Here is an 18108-nt window from a genome sequence, read left to right on the forward strand (position 1 = left end):
CCACACAGACAGTGGCCCAAGGGTGGAATTGAACCTGGTGCTCTGAGGCAGCAGTGCTAACCACTGAGCCACCATGCTCCCATGTATTTACCCACATGTCTTTTAAAGTTGTAATTGTGCTGACATCCACCACTTCCTCAGTAAGTTCATTCCACACACAAACCACTTTAAAATTCAGAAAATCTTTTCTATCTAAAAGTGAACATACACTCTTTTCAACTTCATAGCAGTGTTTAAAAAAACACATTGCCCCTCATATCTTTTTTTTAAATGTTTCTATTTTCTCCTTAAAAATGTGCCGCCTTGTCATAGAGCTGTACAGCATAGAAACAGACCCTTCAGTCCAACACGTCCACACTGACCAGATATTCTAAATTAATCCAGTCTCATTTGCGAGCATTTGACCCATATCCCTCTAAACCTTTCCTATTCTTGTACCCATCCAGATGCCTTTTAAATGTTGTAATTATACCAGCCTCCACCCCACCTCTGACAACTCATTCCATACACGCACCAACCTCTATGTGAAAAAGCTACCCCTTAGATCCCTATTAAATCTTCCCTTTCTCACCTTAAACCCATGTTTTCTAGTTTTGGCTATTGACCTTGGCTATTCACCCTATCTGTGCTTTTATGATTTTATAAACCTCTATAAGGTCACCCCTCAGCCTCCAACGCTCCAGGTGAAACAGCCCCAGTCTCTTCAGCCTCTCCCTATAGCTCAAACTCTTCAACCCTGGCAACATCGTTGTAAATCTTTTCTGAACCCTTTCAAGTTTCACAATACCCTTTTGTTGGGAGGGAGACCAGAATTGCACACAATATTCTAAAATGGCTTAATCAACATCTTGTACAGCTGCAACATGCCCTCCCAACTCCTATACTCAATGCACTGGCCAAAAAAGGCAAGCATACCAAATGTCACCTTCACTATCCTGCCTTGAAATCCCCCATCCTAGGGAAAAGACAACCACCGTTAACTGTATCTAGACCCCTCAATATTTTATAAACTTCTATAAGGTTGTATCTCAACCTCCTACTCTCCGCTGGAAAAATGCCCCAGCCTATCCAGTCTTTCTTCATAACCCAGCAACATCCTGGTAAATCTCTTCCGAGTTCTCTTCAGCTTAATAATATCCTTCCTATTTTAGAAGAGGGCTCACCAATTTCCTGCACAACCTCAACATGACTTCCCAACTCCTATACTCAAAACGACTGAACAATGAACGCAAGTGTGCCAAATGCCTTCTTAATCACCCTGTCTGTATGTGATGTAGAACTTTTGCTGCAAGTCTCAATGCTGAATCGCTTTGAATTTTTAAGCTTTCTCTTTCATTTTGTTAGATCTTAAATATGAAGCTGTGTACACAACAGCAGTCTGCTATCATGAATAAAGATACATCGGTCACCTGAATCTCCTGGTGATCATCTTCATGTTCTGTACTCAGTGCAGCAGGTGCAGAAGTGCCGGTAGAAAGCCTCTTCATTGGAAGCAGATCCTGCTCCCCAACTGAGGAATTGAGCTTAAGAACCAATCAGAACTTGTAGAAAATCTGATGGAATAAGAGGATAGCATGGTAACATTTTTCCCCAAATAATTACCATGTTTGTTTCTGTAAAGTTCAGGTTAACAATTTGATGAAATGGTTTTATTAAGGTTAATGTAAAGTCACCATAGTCCCACAGGACCACAGACCTGTGCTCTCTTGAGGGAGAGAGATACTTGGTGGTGGGTTAACTTGAAAATCACCATGCCTCAGGCAAGAGGAGAAGTTGAGAAGGACAATCCTACATGGTAACCCATGTTGGCGTCACTCTGCATTGCAAATCAACTGTCCAGTCAACTGAGCACACTGATGTCTATTTTAGTATTAGAACCATAGAGTCAGAGTTTTACAGTTTTGGAAAATGGCCCTTCAGCCCATTGTGTCCCTGCTGTTCATATTGCACCCCCTCTATTCTAATCCCATTTTTTTAGCACTTGGCCTGTATCCTTGTATGCTATGATGTTTCAAGTACACATCTAAATGTCTTGAGGATTCCTGCCTCTAACACACTTTTAGGTAGTGAGTTATAGGTACCCATTACCTTCTGGGTGAAAAGTTTTTTTTTCCCCTTTGATTCCCCTCTAACCCTCAAGTTCATTGCTTTAAACATAAGACCATAAGACATAGGAGTGGAAGTAAGGCCATTTGGCCCATCGAGTCCTCTTTGCCATTTAATTATGGCTGATGGGCATTTCAACTCCACTTACCCGCACTCTTCACTTAACCTGTGCTCCCTGGTTATTGACCTCTGTACATAGGGTAGATAAGAGGAAACTTTTCCTCAATCTATGACCTTCATAACTTTGCACATCTCGATCTAATTCCCCCTAACCCTTCTGCTGTAAAGAAAATAACCCAACCCTATCCAAACGTTCTTCATAGCAGAATCACTCCAGCCCTGGTGAATCTCCTCTGCCCCTTCTCTAGTGAAATCATATCCTTTGTGTAGTATTGTGACAAAACCTGGATGCTGCCTGGATGCTGCCTGACCTGCTGTGCTGTTCCAGCAATAAAGTTTCAACTTTGATCTCCAGCATCTGCAGACCTCACTTTCTCCCTGACAAAACCTGGCCTACCTCACATTATTTACAGTTCCACAATAACCTCTCTGTTCTTGCATTCAGTATCTTGACTAATGAAGACAAGTGTCCCATATGCCTTTGTAATCACTTTATTTACCTATCCTACTGCTTTCAAGAAGCTGTGAACATGCACACCAAGGTCCTTCTCTACTTCCTAGGAATCCTGTAGGAGAAAGTGAGGACTGCAGATGCTGGAGATCAGAGCTGAAAATGTGTTGCTGGAAAAGCGCAGCAGAAAGAAGGGCTTCCTGAAGAAGGGCTCATACCCGAAACGTCGATTCTCCTGCTCCTTGGATGCTGCCTGACCTGCTGCACTTTTCCAGCAACACATTTTTAGCTTCCTAGGAATCCTGCCTTGCCTTTTGGCCCTCCAGAAATGGATGACCTCTAATTTGTCAGGATTAACTTCCAGTCGCTGATATCCAACCCATCTGGCCAGTAGACTGTAAAATAATTTGTGGAGTTCTTTTTCATGGGCAAAAGCTAATTAGAAATTGTATGAGGAGATTTCCAATGCATTCAACATAAAATATAAAAAAGTGCCTTAGATGTCATAACCAAAGATGCATTACTGAGGTAAATACAAATAAATCAACATTTAAGGGACCTGATCAATGGCATGATCTGGAATTTTTAAAGTTATGGGAGAATCTATAAGGGAGGTTAATTTTGGTATAGTTCTGGGAGTTTAAAGCCAGTTTCACTGAAAGCAGTCCCAGGGACAATGGAGGTAATGACACAAAAGTTGCCAAACTCCGGATACACGCATACACTAACATATGTGGATGAATCTCGTTATAGAGCTGGGTTGTGATAAGACAATGAAGGAATTTGGAAGTCAGGACGAGTTTTCACTTGAGAGCTGTGGAAGATGAGTTTAAGTTTTGAGGCCAAGTTCAATAGATAATTGATTGACTAAAGAGCCCAAGGGTTTAGAGAGTAGAAAGGAAAGTAGAGTTGAGGCTGCAATCAGATGAGATATGGAGCAAACTCCCAGAGAAAGTGATAAAGATGGGTATAATTACAAAAGGTTTAAAGGGATATGGATTAAACACAGGCAAATGGAACAGGTTCAGTTTGAGAAACCTGATCAGTGTGGACAAGTTGGATCAAAGACTGTTTTTGTGCTGTATGACTCTACCAGGCTTGAGAGGCTGAGTGGGCTAATCCTGCACCCAGTTTGTGTATACGTCGACAATGGTTATCACAGGTGAGATTAACCCTGGGGCATTACAGGAAACAAAGGTGATATTTTGGGTGACTTTGAGTTTATCCATGATGGACCTTGGAGGCTGACAGTGTCGATGTCAGAGCAGCTAATCCTGAAATTACTTAAAGAAATGAATGATGGTTTCAGCAGAGTTCCCCATGCAATCGACATGAAAGTACGTGGTTTAAATGGTGTGAGATGCAAGGTCACGCGTTTGTGAAATTGCACACAACTTCAAAAGGCAATTGAAAAGGAAAGTAGAATTAATTTTGGGTGCAGTGTGTTTGCTCAGATATCATAGCCATGGCAAAATACATTGCCTAAGTTGGAGACAGTTCCATCTCATCTCGCGTTAGCTGTTAACCAAGCTGCCACAGTGTAGTTGGAAGTGAACCATTTATGAATTTGCTATTTGGGAATGAGTTCATAATGAGTTATGGCACAATGAAGAATCTATGTCCTCATCAACTCTGTTAGTTCATGACAATTCATTGTCAGAATTTGATAAACATCTTTTTTTTCTTTTAAGGAGCTCAGTCTTAGGAAGAAGGGCTTGGAGTGTTTGGTCTCAATTTTGAAGTGTATGGTGGAATGGAGTAAGGATCTATACGTGAATCCAAACTCTCAGACTAGCCTTGGTGAGATATTTTGACTTTATTCTGATAGGTTTATAACTTGTATTTTAATATTTTATTTCCATTTGAAATGAATTGATAGAAGATATTGGACTAACCTATTGCAAGAAATGTTATAAATATACAAGCTAGATACTGTGTTACTGGAATTTTATACACTAAATTTGTGTGAATTTTTAAGTTAAATCCTGAAAAAGCTTTGGACATTTCCATTATGCTTTTGCCTTTATATCAAATCTGAAATGCATTTTTTTGAATTTAACATGTTGCAGCCTTTCAAAAAATGTCTACAGACAAGGAAGCAGAAGGCATATATATAAAAACCTCAGTGAGTTGTTGCAGTTCATCTTGCATATGTTGTACACAGCTGACTGTGTCAGTAGTTGAGGTAGTGCGTGTTTATGGTGGTTGATTGAGTCTCATTCAAAGGGTTACTTTTTGTGGATGTTGGAGCTGCACTCATCCAGGCATTCGGAAAGTATTCCATCATACTCCTTGTAGATTGTGCACAGACTTGTGAAGTCAGTAGGTGAGTTACTCGCAGGATTCCTAGCCTCTGACCTCTTCCTGAAGCTACAGTATTCATTTGGCTATCCAGTAACATATCTGATCAGTTCAAACTTCACCTCCCCCACCGTCCCAAAAGGTTTAGAATAGAGATTTAGTGATATAGTTAGGTTTTCTCTTGTTGGAGATGGTCCTTACCTGGCACCTTTGTCGCATGAATATTATTTATCACTTGCACTCTGGAATTCTGTCATTAACCTCTTCAACCTTCTGTTCACTTTTAAGATCCTTCTACCCCTTTAATTAGCTACCCAAGCACCATCTTCAACTTGGAATCCATTTTGCTGTATTCTGACTTGACTTGTTACTCCTTGCACTGTTTCTAGCTTTTCCCAATGACAAATCATAGATAACATACTTTCTGCCTCTGCAATGACACCTTACTGAGACGTAAACCATTAGGTGTGGGGAACTAGTTGACTTTTGCTCCCATTAGTTTCCTCATATTTCTCTGTCTCGAGATTAAGTTCTTCCCTCCGGCCTTTGCTTACCCATTATTATTAGGATGCTTTTAGTGTCTTCTTCCATGAAGACAAAATGCTTATTCAAACCTCTCATTCCTATTTGCCATTATCCATTCTCCAATTTCATCTAAGGGGCCAACATTTATTTCAGCTACTACTTTTAGTACTCGTGGAAGCTCTTATAATTTGTTTGTATGTTTGCTTGTTCATTCTCATTCTAATTTTTTAAAGTTATCTTTACTGATTTCTTACATTATTGTAATCTTCAAGCCTAAGGCTAATTTTCTCAGCTTTTTATGCCTTTTCTTTCACTTCACTACTATCCTGAGCTGCTTAGTTAAGTAGTGACGGGTCCTTGCTTTTCACCATCATTTTCTCAATGGGAAATAAATAAATGCTAAAGGCACTATATAAATTCAGGTGTTTAAATGCAGAGTTCGCTAAGGTTGTTGGGTTGGAAGAAGTGACAATTGTAAAAGGTGTGAGGCTATGGAGGGATCTGAATATTGGATAAGAATTCTAAAATGGAGGCATTTATGGACTGGGTCCCAATGTAGATCGATGAGTGTAGGATGAACAAGACTTCAATGTTATAACACCAAACATTTTCCACATATGCTTCTACTTTCCTCTCTTTTGAAAAATATTTTGACAGTCATATATAGTTATTGTCAACAATATTAGTAGAATGTGTTGGTGTGATCAATCAGATGACAATGTAATCATGGAAATCCTTTTGTACACTCATCTGTTGGGGAAAGTGAAATTACTACACTTATGGTCTATATAAAAGAATTTTTGTGACTTTGGAGAAAGAACGTTTTTGTATTTCTCAAGATATCAGTGCATGATGTTTCTTAATTACTGAGCTGCAGTTTTATAAAGATTAAATTGCAGGCTTTTTTGGGATGAATCAAAAGAAAATGCATAATTTGTGATTTTTCACTTTTTAAAAAGTATTTGGCTGCATTAAATGGATTGCTAATTGAAATTGATGTTATTTAAAAATAAATAGTTCTAGGGTAAAATTTGGGTTTCTAGATTGGAGGCAGTCAGCTTCCAAATGTTATTAAGAATGCAGCCTTGACCAATTGTTTTTTGATTTGATTTACTATTGTCACATGTACCTAGGTATAGTGAAAAGTGATATCTGTATTTAGTAGAGTCAGCAAAATCTACTGTCATTAAAACCTGATCCAGACCATACTGAATGAGGGGGCAGTATCTAGCACTTGTTTGATATTTTAGAGCTGTTAAATCTTAAATAGTGGTTATTATTTTTCATCTTTCATTATAACTCTTTAGAAATTCTTAATGAACTATTTTTTCATATGCTTCTTTTGCCTTGCTGTTGAATGGAATTAAATTATTCATTTAAACCAAGCTAATTTATTCTGTGAATTCAAGTGAGCAAAAATTATTGAAAATCTTAAGAATTGCATTTTTCTTTTCAACTTGTCTGGAATTTGCAGCAGTAATAACATGAGTTGATAAACTCAATATTATGCTGTTATTATTGGGTAAACCAGATGGCAGTTTCTGGCCTCTGCACATGCACAGTTAAAGGTGGAAACCTGGAAATTGCTGTCATTGAAACCATGCTCTATCACAGGCTGCCATGTTGCTGTCTTTGCCAGTGGATTCATCAAAGGGATTTCAAGCATGCTATGAGCTGATAATTGTCTACTTTTTATTGCACTGAGGAAAGTTGAAAACTTTAGCCTGTTCAATCAGTAACTTTTTTTCAAAATGCAAGGTACGTCCTAATTAATGCTGAGCAACCTCTCTGGTCCTGAAGTATTAGTTTGAAATATGGAGACTCATTCCTTCAGAAGGAAATTAATTATTGGAGATTTTATGTTCTTGCTTAAAGCTTGTACACTTCCATTAATTTTCTCCCTTCATCCCATTTCTGTGGCCCAGTTTTCGCTTTCATTTTCTGCTCAATTACTTAAATGTAAGTTATGTTTTTTGGTTTTTGCTCCCTTCACTTTTTGCGAAGTCCTTTTAATCTGACCAGTTGATCAACCTCCCTGCTGCTTGCCATTTTCACCAATACCCTGCATAGTGCCCCAAATTAAAACTGAAGCTTGAAAACAGGAAGTTTATCCTTTAAAATAAAACAAAGAACTTTGGATGCTGGAGATCAGAAACGAAAACAGAAATTGCTGACCAAGCTCAGCAGATCTGGCAGCATCTGGGGAGAGAAAGCAGAGTTAATGTTTCGAGTCCAATGACTCATCATCAGCCCTTTTTTCTGAAGTGTTAAAGGATCACAACTGTGCAGTGAGTAGAAGCTGGCCTTTCACTTATGGAACCTAGCTGAGAAGGTCCAATATGAAATAGCTCCTGTTGGTTTCAGAAAGGTTTATGCTGACAATAAATTCTCAGAACAAAACTACCTTAACTTGTTAATGATAAATATCTGATGTACAAGTTCTGTTGGGAAGCTGTAATTTCTAAAATGAAAGAGCTTATTTACAGATTGTGTGTTTTCTGAATTCTCTACTCTTCCCAAGTTTCTTCAGCATTTCAATGCAAGCCTTTTTTTAATTCACCTTGCTCAAATAAAAACAGAAGGTTGATGAGTAAAATGTAATCTGTTCCAATTTAAGAATTTGGTGTGAATTTTACCACGGTGTTTGGTTTTTTTGTGTACTTTCATACCTACTAATGACTTGTTATAAGTGTAATCAATTATTTTGAGTTTGTATTTTTCTCTTGAAGAACCTTTCTGAAGAGGCAAACTTGTATAGTGTAGTGGCAGATTATTCAGAATTTCCACAACATGTTAACCTGGTAACTGCAAGTTAAAACTGATTATTCACACCATCTGCAATGTTTTTAACATCTATGTTCTAGAAGTTTGGAAGATTGACTGAACTTAAATATTCTTGAGGTACCTCAGCATGTCATGTTTTTGTTTGGTGGCATATTATTTTAAAAAAAAAACCTCTGAACAAGAGTTAAATCAAACTCAAAATGTTGACTCTTTCTGTCTTCTCAGATGCTGCTAGACCTGCTGAGTTTCTCCAGCATTTGCTGTTTTCATTTCAGATTTTCAGTACCTGCAGTATTCTGTTTTTATTTTTGTAAGAAACCCCATGGGTGATTGCAGTAATATTTTCTTCAGAACTTCTCAATTCATTTTTGACTGAAGCATGTTGAAATATTGAATGCTTCCTACTTGACTTTTTATCCAGCAAGTCTCTGAATTGACGATACATCTCAGAGAAAAAGGAATGATAATATTTCATTTTTCATTCCAGAATCAGATGATAGATTAGAATTGAAATCACGCATAGAGCGTATATCTCTTACAGTGCTCCAAACGAAAACAAGAGTATTTCACATTAACAATCATAGTCAATCAGCAGGGAAGCAGAACCTTCGGTCCAAATAGTCCATACCGACCATGTTCCCAAACTAAATTCATCCGAAGAGCCTGTACTGCGCTGTAATGTTCTATGCTCTATCCCACTTACATGTGTTTGGCCCAAATCCCTCCAAAACTTTCCTATTCATCTACTTATCCATATGTCGTTTAAATGTTGTAACTGCATCCACCATTTCCTTCAGCAGTTCATTCCACATACAGACCATTTTCAGCTTAAAAAAAAGTTGCCCCTCATTTCCTTTTCATAACTTCCTCCTCTCACCTTAAAAATATGCTTTCTGGTTTTGAACTCCCACCCAAGGGAAAAAGTCCTTGCTATATACCTTATCCGTGCCACTTATAATTTTATAAAGCTCTATAAGATCACCCCTCAACCTCCTGCGCTCCAGTGAGAAAAGTCCAAGCCTAGCTAACCTGTTTTTATAACTCATACCCTTCACTCCCGAAAACATCTTGGTAAGTCTTTTCTGAATCCTCTCATATTAATAATATCCTTCCTGTAGCAAGGCGACCAGAACCACACACAATACTCCAGAAGAGTCCTCACCAACATCCTGTACAACTTCAATATGACATCCCAACTCCTATAATAAAAGGTCTGTTTCAATGAAAGCAAGTGTGCTAAATGCCTTCTTAACCATCCTATCTGAGGAGCAAGAGAGTTGATGTTTCAGGCATAACTCTAATGAAAGGTTATGCCCAAAACAGGGTTATGCCTGAAACATCGTCTCTCTTGTTCCTCAGATGCTGCCTTTTCCACTGCCACATTTTATCAGCTCTGACTTCTCCAGCATCTGCAGTCCTCACTATCTCCTAACCACCCTCTCTACCTGTACCACAAATTTCAAAGAATTAAGTACCTGAACCTCTAGATCCTGTGACTGAAACAAATTCTTCCTCATCTCAGTTCTAAAAGGTCATCCCTTCATTTGAGGTTGTGCTCTTGGGTCCTTGTCTCTCCTAAAAGTGCATACATCATGTTCATGTCCACTCTGTTCAGGTCTGTCAGTATTTAATAAGTTTTAATGAGATCCTCCCTACCCCCGCATTCTTCTAAAATGCATTGAATACTGATTGAGTCCTCAACAGCTCCTCATGACAAGTTCTTCATCCCCAGGATTATTCTTGTGAACCTCATCTGGACCTCCTCCAATGCCAACATATCCTTCCTCGGATACAAGGCCTAAAACTGCTCACAATATTCAAAATGCAGTCTGACCAGGGCCTTGTACAACCTCAGCAATACTTCCCTGCTGTGGTGTACAATGCTAACATTGTATTTGCCTTCCTAACTGCCAGCTGAACTTTATATTAACCTTGAGCGAATCCTGAACTCAGACTCTCAAGTCCCTTTGTGCTTGAGATTTTCAAAGCATTTCCCTATTTAGAAAATAGTCTATGCCTCTATTCTTCCTACCAAAGTCATAACATCATATGTATTCTATCTGCTGCTACTTTGCTCACTCTCTAGCCTGTCCAGTTCCTCTGTGACCCCTCCACTTCCTCAACACCCAAGTGCGCTTTTACCGAGCTTTGTGTCAGTTGCAAACTTAGCAACAATGCTCTCAGTTTCTTCGTCCAGATCGTTAATATATGGTATGAATAGTTGTGGTCCTAACACTGACCCTTGTGGAACTCCACGAGTCACTGCTGCCACCCTGAAAAAGACCCTTTATTCCCACTCTCTGCATTCTGTCAGTCAGCCAATCCACAATCCATGCCAATGCCTTGTCCCTACCACATGAGCTCTTATTTAGCAGCCTTAATCAGGCCTTCTGGAAATCCAAGTAAATCACATCTACTGGATCTCCTTTGTCTAACTTGATTGTTACTACCTCAAAGAATTCTAACTGATTTGTCTGGCATGACCTCCCCTTGATCAAGCCGTGCAGATTTAGCCCTATTTTTACCGTGCACTTCCAAGTACTCTACAATCTCATCCTTAATAATGGACTCGAAAATCTTAAGAACGACTTATATTTATAATTTATAATTTCCTATTTGTACCTTCCTCTTTCTTAAGGAGGCTTGTTATATTATCCATTTTCCTATCCTCTGAGACCCTCTCTAGCTCCATTGATTTCCAAATGATCACCACTAATGACTCTAAAATCTCCTTAGCTATCTCATTCAGAACCCTGAGGTGTGGTCCATCTGGTCCAAATGATTCATTCACTTTCAGGCCTTTCAGCTTCCCCAGCGCCTTCTCATTAGTGTTGGTCATAATATTCACCTCTTGCCCCTGATTCTGTTCAAGTTCTGATATGCTACTGGTGTCTTCCATTGTGAAGACTGATGCAAAGTACCTATTCAATTCCTCTGCCATTTCTTTGTTCCTCATCACTGCTTCTCCAGCCTTATTTTCCAGTAGTCTAAGGTACACTTTTGCCCCTCTTGCTTTTTATATCATTTTTAAAAAACTCTTGAAATCTTCCTTTAGGTTACTAGCTCGCTTATCCTCATTTAATCATCTTGTCTTCTCTGTTATTTCCCTGTTGGCCTCTGCTGGTTTTTAAAGATTTTCCAACTTTCTGGCTTCCCAATGGTCTTCATCACATTGCATTTTCTTTTGCTTTTATGCTGTTGCTGACTTCCCTTGTCAGTTTTGTCCTCCCTTAGTATGCTGCTGCTTCCTTGGGATGAGTATCTGCTGTACTCCCAAATTATCACTTGAAACATCTTCTGTGCTGAGCTCCCCTTCCAATCAATTCTGGTCAGCTCCTCCCTTATGTCTTCATAGTTACTTCTACTCAACTGTTGGATCCAATTCCAGCTTCTCCCTTTTAAACTGCAGGGTGGATTTTATAGTGTTGTGATCACTGTCCCCAAAGATTCCTTCATCTTCAGCTACTGAATCAAGTCTACCTAATGACAAATCACCAGATTCAGAATTGCTGTTCCCTTGAGGGCTCTGCCACAAGCTATTCCAAAAAGCCATCTCGTAGACATTCCACAAATTTATTTTATTGGGATTTTCTACCAACCTGATTTTCCCAGTCCACCTGCATATGGAATTCCCCCAAGATTATTGAAATAGTGCCTTTCTTACATGGTTTTTCTGTCTCTTGATTTATTTTCTGCCCCATATCCTGACCACTGCTAGTGGGCCTGTATGTAATAGGAGAAAGTGAGGACTGCAGATGCTGGAGACCAGAGTTGAAAAGTGTGGTGCTGGAAAAACGCAGCAGGCCAGGCAGCATCCAAGAAGCAGGAGAAGCTTCTTCAAGGTAGGCATCTTTGGAGCTTCTTCAAGGTAGGCATCCTTGGAGCTTCTTCCTGAAGAAAGGCTTAAGCCCGAAACGTCGATTCTCCTGCTCCTCAGATGCTGCCTGGCCTGTATGTAATTCCCATCGGAGTCCTTTTTTTTCTTTATCGTTCCTCAAGTTGACACATACAGATTCTACGCCTTTGGACCCTATATCACTTCTTGCTGTCGATTTGATTTCATTTATTACTATCAAGGGATACCTGGCCCCTTTGCCCATCTGCCTGACCTTTTGATAAGATATGTATCTTTGGCTATTTAGTTCCCAGTCCTGATCGCCTTGCAGCTACATTTCTGTGGTGCCCACAATAGTATATGTGCCATTTTCTGTCTGCTCTACCAGCTCGTTTACCTTGTTTCGTGCAACTGCATGTATTTAAATACAACACCCAAGTCCTGTGTGAACCGCCGCCGCCTCCTAGTTGTTCCCTTCTCTACTGTGCCTGACTCCTGATCCTTTCTATTTAAAAATAAATCAGATCAACAGTAGTAGCCCAAATAGCCCATACCCTATAGAATAGATTGGCTCTACTGCATTTTGTATCAAGTCAACTCTCCTAATCTTGTACTTGTTTTTAATTAAGTGATTTCTAATGTCTCTTGTATGGATATAGGCCAAGAAAAGACTTCAGAACAAGACAGCAATGAAAATAAGTACCCTGACACAATAAACCGATATGGGAGCATAAATTCCTTGGATTCCACAGCATCTTCAGGGATTGGCAGCTATAGCACTCAGACATCTGGCGCAGACAACCCAGAACAATATGAGGTTTTGAAGCAGCAGAAAGAAATCATAGAACAAGGAATTGAACTGTAAGTCAGAATCCTCAAAAAACAAGTATTTAAAGTGTTATTAGTGGACTTGGAAGTTAAAACAAATGTACTTAGTTGAAACAATATTCCAGTTATTTTGTAGGGAGTTAGAAAACTTGCTCCACTGTTGAATAATTTAGGTAGTATAAATTGCATCATCAGCTACTGGGACATATATGATTTAAGGAAATGTTCCTCATGGTATTATCGCTGGACTGTTAATCCAGAGACCCAGTTAATGTTCTGGGATCCCGAGTTCGAATCTCACCACGGCAGATGGTGGAATTTGAATTCAACAGAAGTGCAGAATTAAGAGTCTAATGATGACCGTGAAACCATTGCTGATTGCCCAAAAAAAAACCCATCTGGTTTACTAATGCCTTTTAGGGAGGGAAACTGCTATCCTTACCTAGTCTGGTTGACATGTGACTCCAGAACCTCAGCGATGTGTTTGACTCTTAACCTGCCCTCTGCGATGGGCAACAGTTGCTGGCCTAGCCAGTGAAACCCTCATCCCATGAATGCAAAAGCAATGTTTTGAATACTTGTATTACTTTTAAATTCCCTTGTGCATTGGATGAAGCTGGTTGGCTGGCTCCCTGTACTCTAAGAACAAATGGCTTCTGTGCTCCCTTCTTATGGGCCCAATGGTGTTAGATACAGGCTCAAATATTCTTCAGACCATTGTCATTAAAGACCAATTGTGCCCAAATATGACTGCAGATCATATGCAATGATGATTTTCAAGCCAACTATTGAAGTTGGCACAATTTCCACACCAGAGGCTATTAGTGTCTTAATTATCATCTTGGTATTCTAGTGTCACAAAAATGTATTTGTAGTGTTATTTAATTTGTGAAGTAAGCTAAGCAGTCTTAAAATGGGCGCAAGGTGTCTTGTAAAATAGATCCCAGAAATCTCATACCTACCCGAGTGACTTCAGCTGCTCTTAAGACAACTGTGGCAAGGAGAAACTGCAAGAGTCCTTTTGAAATTGAAGGAAGAAATTTCTGAGAATGGAGAGAAATTAATTGACAATGGCTTCCCTGAGTAGTCTTCTCTTTCCTACTAAAACCCTTACAGAATAAGAGCCATCAAACTACAGGTTCAGACAGTTAAGGAGTTAATTACCTCAACTTAACAACCATGCTATGGCATCTGTACTGTAGACCTGGCTTACGTGAGGACCTAATATGAAAGCGTAATTTGCCACTTCAGGATAGCAGTTATTTTTAATTTTTGAACTGCTGTAAAATCTGGCTGTGAGAAGTCATTTTATGCAAATGTATTGAAGAGATTACAATTCACTGAATCATAGAATTATTACAGTCCATTTGAACCATCATGCTGGATCAGCTCGAAGATCTAGCTCCCATCCCCAATCTTTTCACTATATCCCTGCACACCATTACTATCCAAAAAAAATCCAGTGCCCTCTTGAATGCCTCAATTAAATTTGCTTTCTCCACTTTTCCAGGCAGTGCATTTCAATACCCCAACAACTTGCTGTGTGAAAACGTTCTCACAACATCCTTGCTTCATATGCACATCACATTAAATCTATGCCCCCTCATTCTTGTTTCTTTTATAAATGGAAACAGCTTCATCCTACCTATATTCTGTCCAGCTAGTTCATGATTTTGAAAACCTCAATCAGATCTCCTCCGAACATTCTTCTCTGCAAGGAGAGCAGTCCCAACCTTTTCAGTCCTTTTTCATAACTGGATTTTCTGTACTTGGATCCATTCTTGCAAATTGCTTCTGCATTCTCCCCATTTGCAAATTGTCTATGATATGGCACCAACAACTGTCTGCAATACTTCAGCTAAGGTCTAACAAGTGTCTTGTACAAGTTCAACACCACCTCCTTGCTCCCATGCTCTATACCTCTATTAATCAAGCCAAGAACACCATCTGTTTGATTTAGTACACTCTGTATCTATCCTGCCACCTTCAATGTATACAAATATACACCCAAGTTCCTCTACTCCTGCCTCGCCTTGAGAATTGTACCCTCCATTTTGACTTTGACAGTGCTTTCCAAACCCATGACTGTTACCACCGAGGACAACAGCTAAGATATGTGGCATGTCCTCTTCCAAGCTACTCACCATCTAAACTCAGAAATATAGTGCTGTTCTTTCGGTGTCACTGGGTCAAAATCCTGGAACCGCTTTCCTAACAGCATTGTAGGTCGTCTTACGTTAAGTGGACTGGAGTGGTTTAAGAGATAAAAACAATGACTGCAGATGCTGGAAACCAGATTCTGAATTAGTGGTGCTGGAAGAGCACAGCAGTTCAGGCAGCATCCAAGGAGCAGCGAAATCAACGTTTCGGGCAAAAGCCCTTCATCAGGAATGAAGGGCTTTTGCCCGAAACGTCGATTTCGTTGCCTCTTGGATGCTGCCTGAACTGGAGTGGTTTAAGGCAGCTCACCGCCACTGCTTCAGGGTAACTAGGGCTATGTAATAAACCCTGGTCCAGCCAGCAGTGCACACATCCTATAAATGAAAAAGGAATTATTGTATTGAACCAGACTTCTAAGAGTTAAATATTGGATTCAAAGCAGAAGAAAGAGGTCTTCACATATTCTCAGATCTATTCTACTTATTTCACCTGTGGGGGCACCCTCCAAATATTCAATCTGCAGAAATCATTTGACTTTCTTAACCCCTTCTTTTTAGAAGAATCTTCAAGCAAGCGATGACTGTAGTGACTGTAGAAACTGATCTAATTTTCATATCTAACTTCCACCTTCCCTTGCATTAAATATTATACATTTTAGCCAATAGCTTTATCATTTTTTACTTCACAAACCTTTACTAATTGTCACTTGCTTAACCAACCTTTTAATCATGTTTGAAGTTAATGTGTTAAAGTGTAAAGCTATGTAACTGATTTATTTTTAACCACTCAAGATTCAGAGGTCTAAATACAAACTTATATAATTTAATAGCTGACACGCCACTCTGAAGGCCTGCTTGGTGTGTAATTGTGACAACCTAGGCTGTCTAGCACTTCAGTGTGTATTCTGCAGATGGAGAAATTGTCAGAATATATTAGGCTTGCATTGAGTGGATTGAAGCTATCTAAGTGTCAGTTCAGACACACACATGGAAAGCTTTTACCACTGCCTGCGCAAGAGATTGATGCTTTTTTTTTCCTATTGCCTCATACTTAGCTGTAGTTATTTGATTAAATAATAAACATGAAATAATATTTATCAATTAAGCAGTCAGTCGCCTGAGTCCTAAGAAATTGAAACAACCTTTTCTTTAAAATACAGATTTAACAAGAAACCAAAAAGAGGGCTACAGTATCTGCAGGAACAAGGAATGCTTGGGACTACACCTGATGATATTGCTCAATTTCTACATCAAGAAGAACGATTAGACACAGTAAGCAGTTAAACGTTCAGTTTTCATAAGGAAAGTCGATAAAACTATTGGGTGTCTTCACAATGTTCCCATTTATTGCACTTTTTAAAACAAATTGTACTTTTACATTGAGCAGTTTTCCAAAGGCGTACTATATCTCTCCAATGAGTTGAAGCTAGACACCGCTCCTGCAGTGGACTAAAAGTTACAAGATTAAAGTTGCTTTTTTAACATAGTCATTGGCCTGAGTCCAAGTGTAGCATTCTTTTGAATCAAAAGAATTTGCAAAAATAGGATGCAATGGTCAAGTGCAGAAAAAGACCCTTCAACCCTTATTGCTTGTTTTCGTCTTTAATGGAAAAATATGATTTGTCTTATTCATCCTTCATAGCGTGACAAGTTATATTGCCTTTAAACATTTGTCCAGTCCCCTTATGAAATGTTTACTAGTAGCCCTTAACTATCAGTTTACATTTAATAAAATCTTAACTTTGCAAACATTCGGCAGTTATCCTCCTGTGTTGCTGAGCGAGTCATCTCAGTCATAGCTTTTCTTGGAAAAGCTGTCTGTATTTCACAGTTCAAAATTACTTTCTGATCATTACTTCCACAGAACTGAGAGCTAAAATCTATTTTTTCTCCACTTTCATATCCAAATTCCCAAATAACAATATGCAACAAACCTGCATCACAGTATTCCATTTAGAACATAGAACATTACAGCGCAGTACAGGCAATTTGGCCCTCGATGTTGCACCAACCTGTGTAACCAGTCTGAAGCCTATCTAACCTACACCATTCCATTATCATCCATATGTCTATCCAATGACCATTTAAATGCGCGTAAAGTTGGCAAGTCTACTATTGTTGCAGGTAGGGCGTTCCACGCCCTTACTACCCTCTGAGTAAAGAAACTACCTCTGACATCTGTCCTATATCTATCACCACTCAATTTAAAGCTAGATCCCCTCGTGCTAGCCATCACCATCCAAGGAAAAGGGCTCTCACTGTCCATCCAATTTAACCCTCTGATTATCTTATATGTCTCAATTAAGTCACTTCTCAACCTCCTTCTCTCTAATGAAAATAGCCTCAAGTCCCTCAGCCTTTCCTCATAAGACCTTCCCTCCATTCCAGGCAACATCCTGGTAAAACTCCTCTGCACCCTTTCCAAAGCTTCCACATCCTTCCTATAATGTTGCAACCTGAACTGTACGCAATACTCCAAGTGTGGAGTTTTGTCCAGCTGCAACATGCAACATGAGTTTTTGCAGCAGAGAGCAGCAGGAGCTGGGCGCAAGTGAAGTCAGAGCGCAGAGCTGGTCGGGAAGGTAAGTGATTGTTATTTGAGTGGAGAAGGAACCCGAGACACTACATGTGTAGTATCTCCCACCCTCCCTCCTCCTCTAACCTAAAAAAAAAAGGACTCAGTCGGCTGAACAGGTAAGGTACTTAGTGTTCTTGTTTTACCCGAGACACTACATGTGTAGTATCTCCCACCCTCCCTCCTCCTCTAACCTAAAAAAAAAGGACTCAGTCGGCTGAATAGGTAAGGTACTTAGTGTTCTTGTTTTGGAGACTAAGTGTAGAAATATGGCAGCGCAAGCAGTGGAATGTTCCTCCTGCAGGATGTTTGAGGTAGGGGTGACCACCAATGCTCCTGCCGACTTCATCTGCAGGAAGTGCAGCCAGCTCCAGCTCCTCACAGACCGCGTTAGGGAACTGGAGCTGGAGTTGGATGAACTGAG

The 18108-nt window shown here is 39.6% G+C and overlaps 1 protein-coding gene across 3 annotated transcripts in view; it reads left to right on the forward strand.

Moving 5' to 3' along the window:
- Positions 1-18108, forward strand: part of arfgef1 (ADP-ribosylation factor guanine nucleotide-exchange factor 1 (brefeldin A-inhibited)) — a 203045-nt gene that overhangs the window by 110605 nt on the left and 74332 nt on the right. For all 3 annotated transcript variants that reach the window (XM_043689239.1, XM_043689241.1, XM_043689242.1), the window contains 3 exons: positions 4369-4477; positions 12782-12983; positions 16270-16381. In XM_043689239.1, the coding sequence (XP_043545174.1) occupies positions 4369-4477; positions 12782-12983; positions 16270-16381 (423 nt within the window). The remainder of the gene's footprint in view (positions 1-4368; positions 4478-12781; positions 12984-16269; positions 16382-18108) is intronic.

This window comes from Chiloscyllium plagiosum, chromosome 4 (assembly GCF_004010195.1).
Source record: "Chiloscyllium plagiosum isolate BGI_BamShark_2017 chromosome 4, ASM401019v2, whole genome shotgun sequence".
NCBI lineage: Eukaryota > Metazoa > Chordata > Chondrichthyes > Orectolobiformes > Hemiscylliidae > Chiloscyllium > Chiloscyllium plagiosum.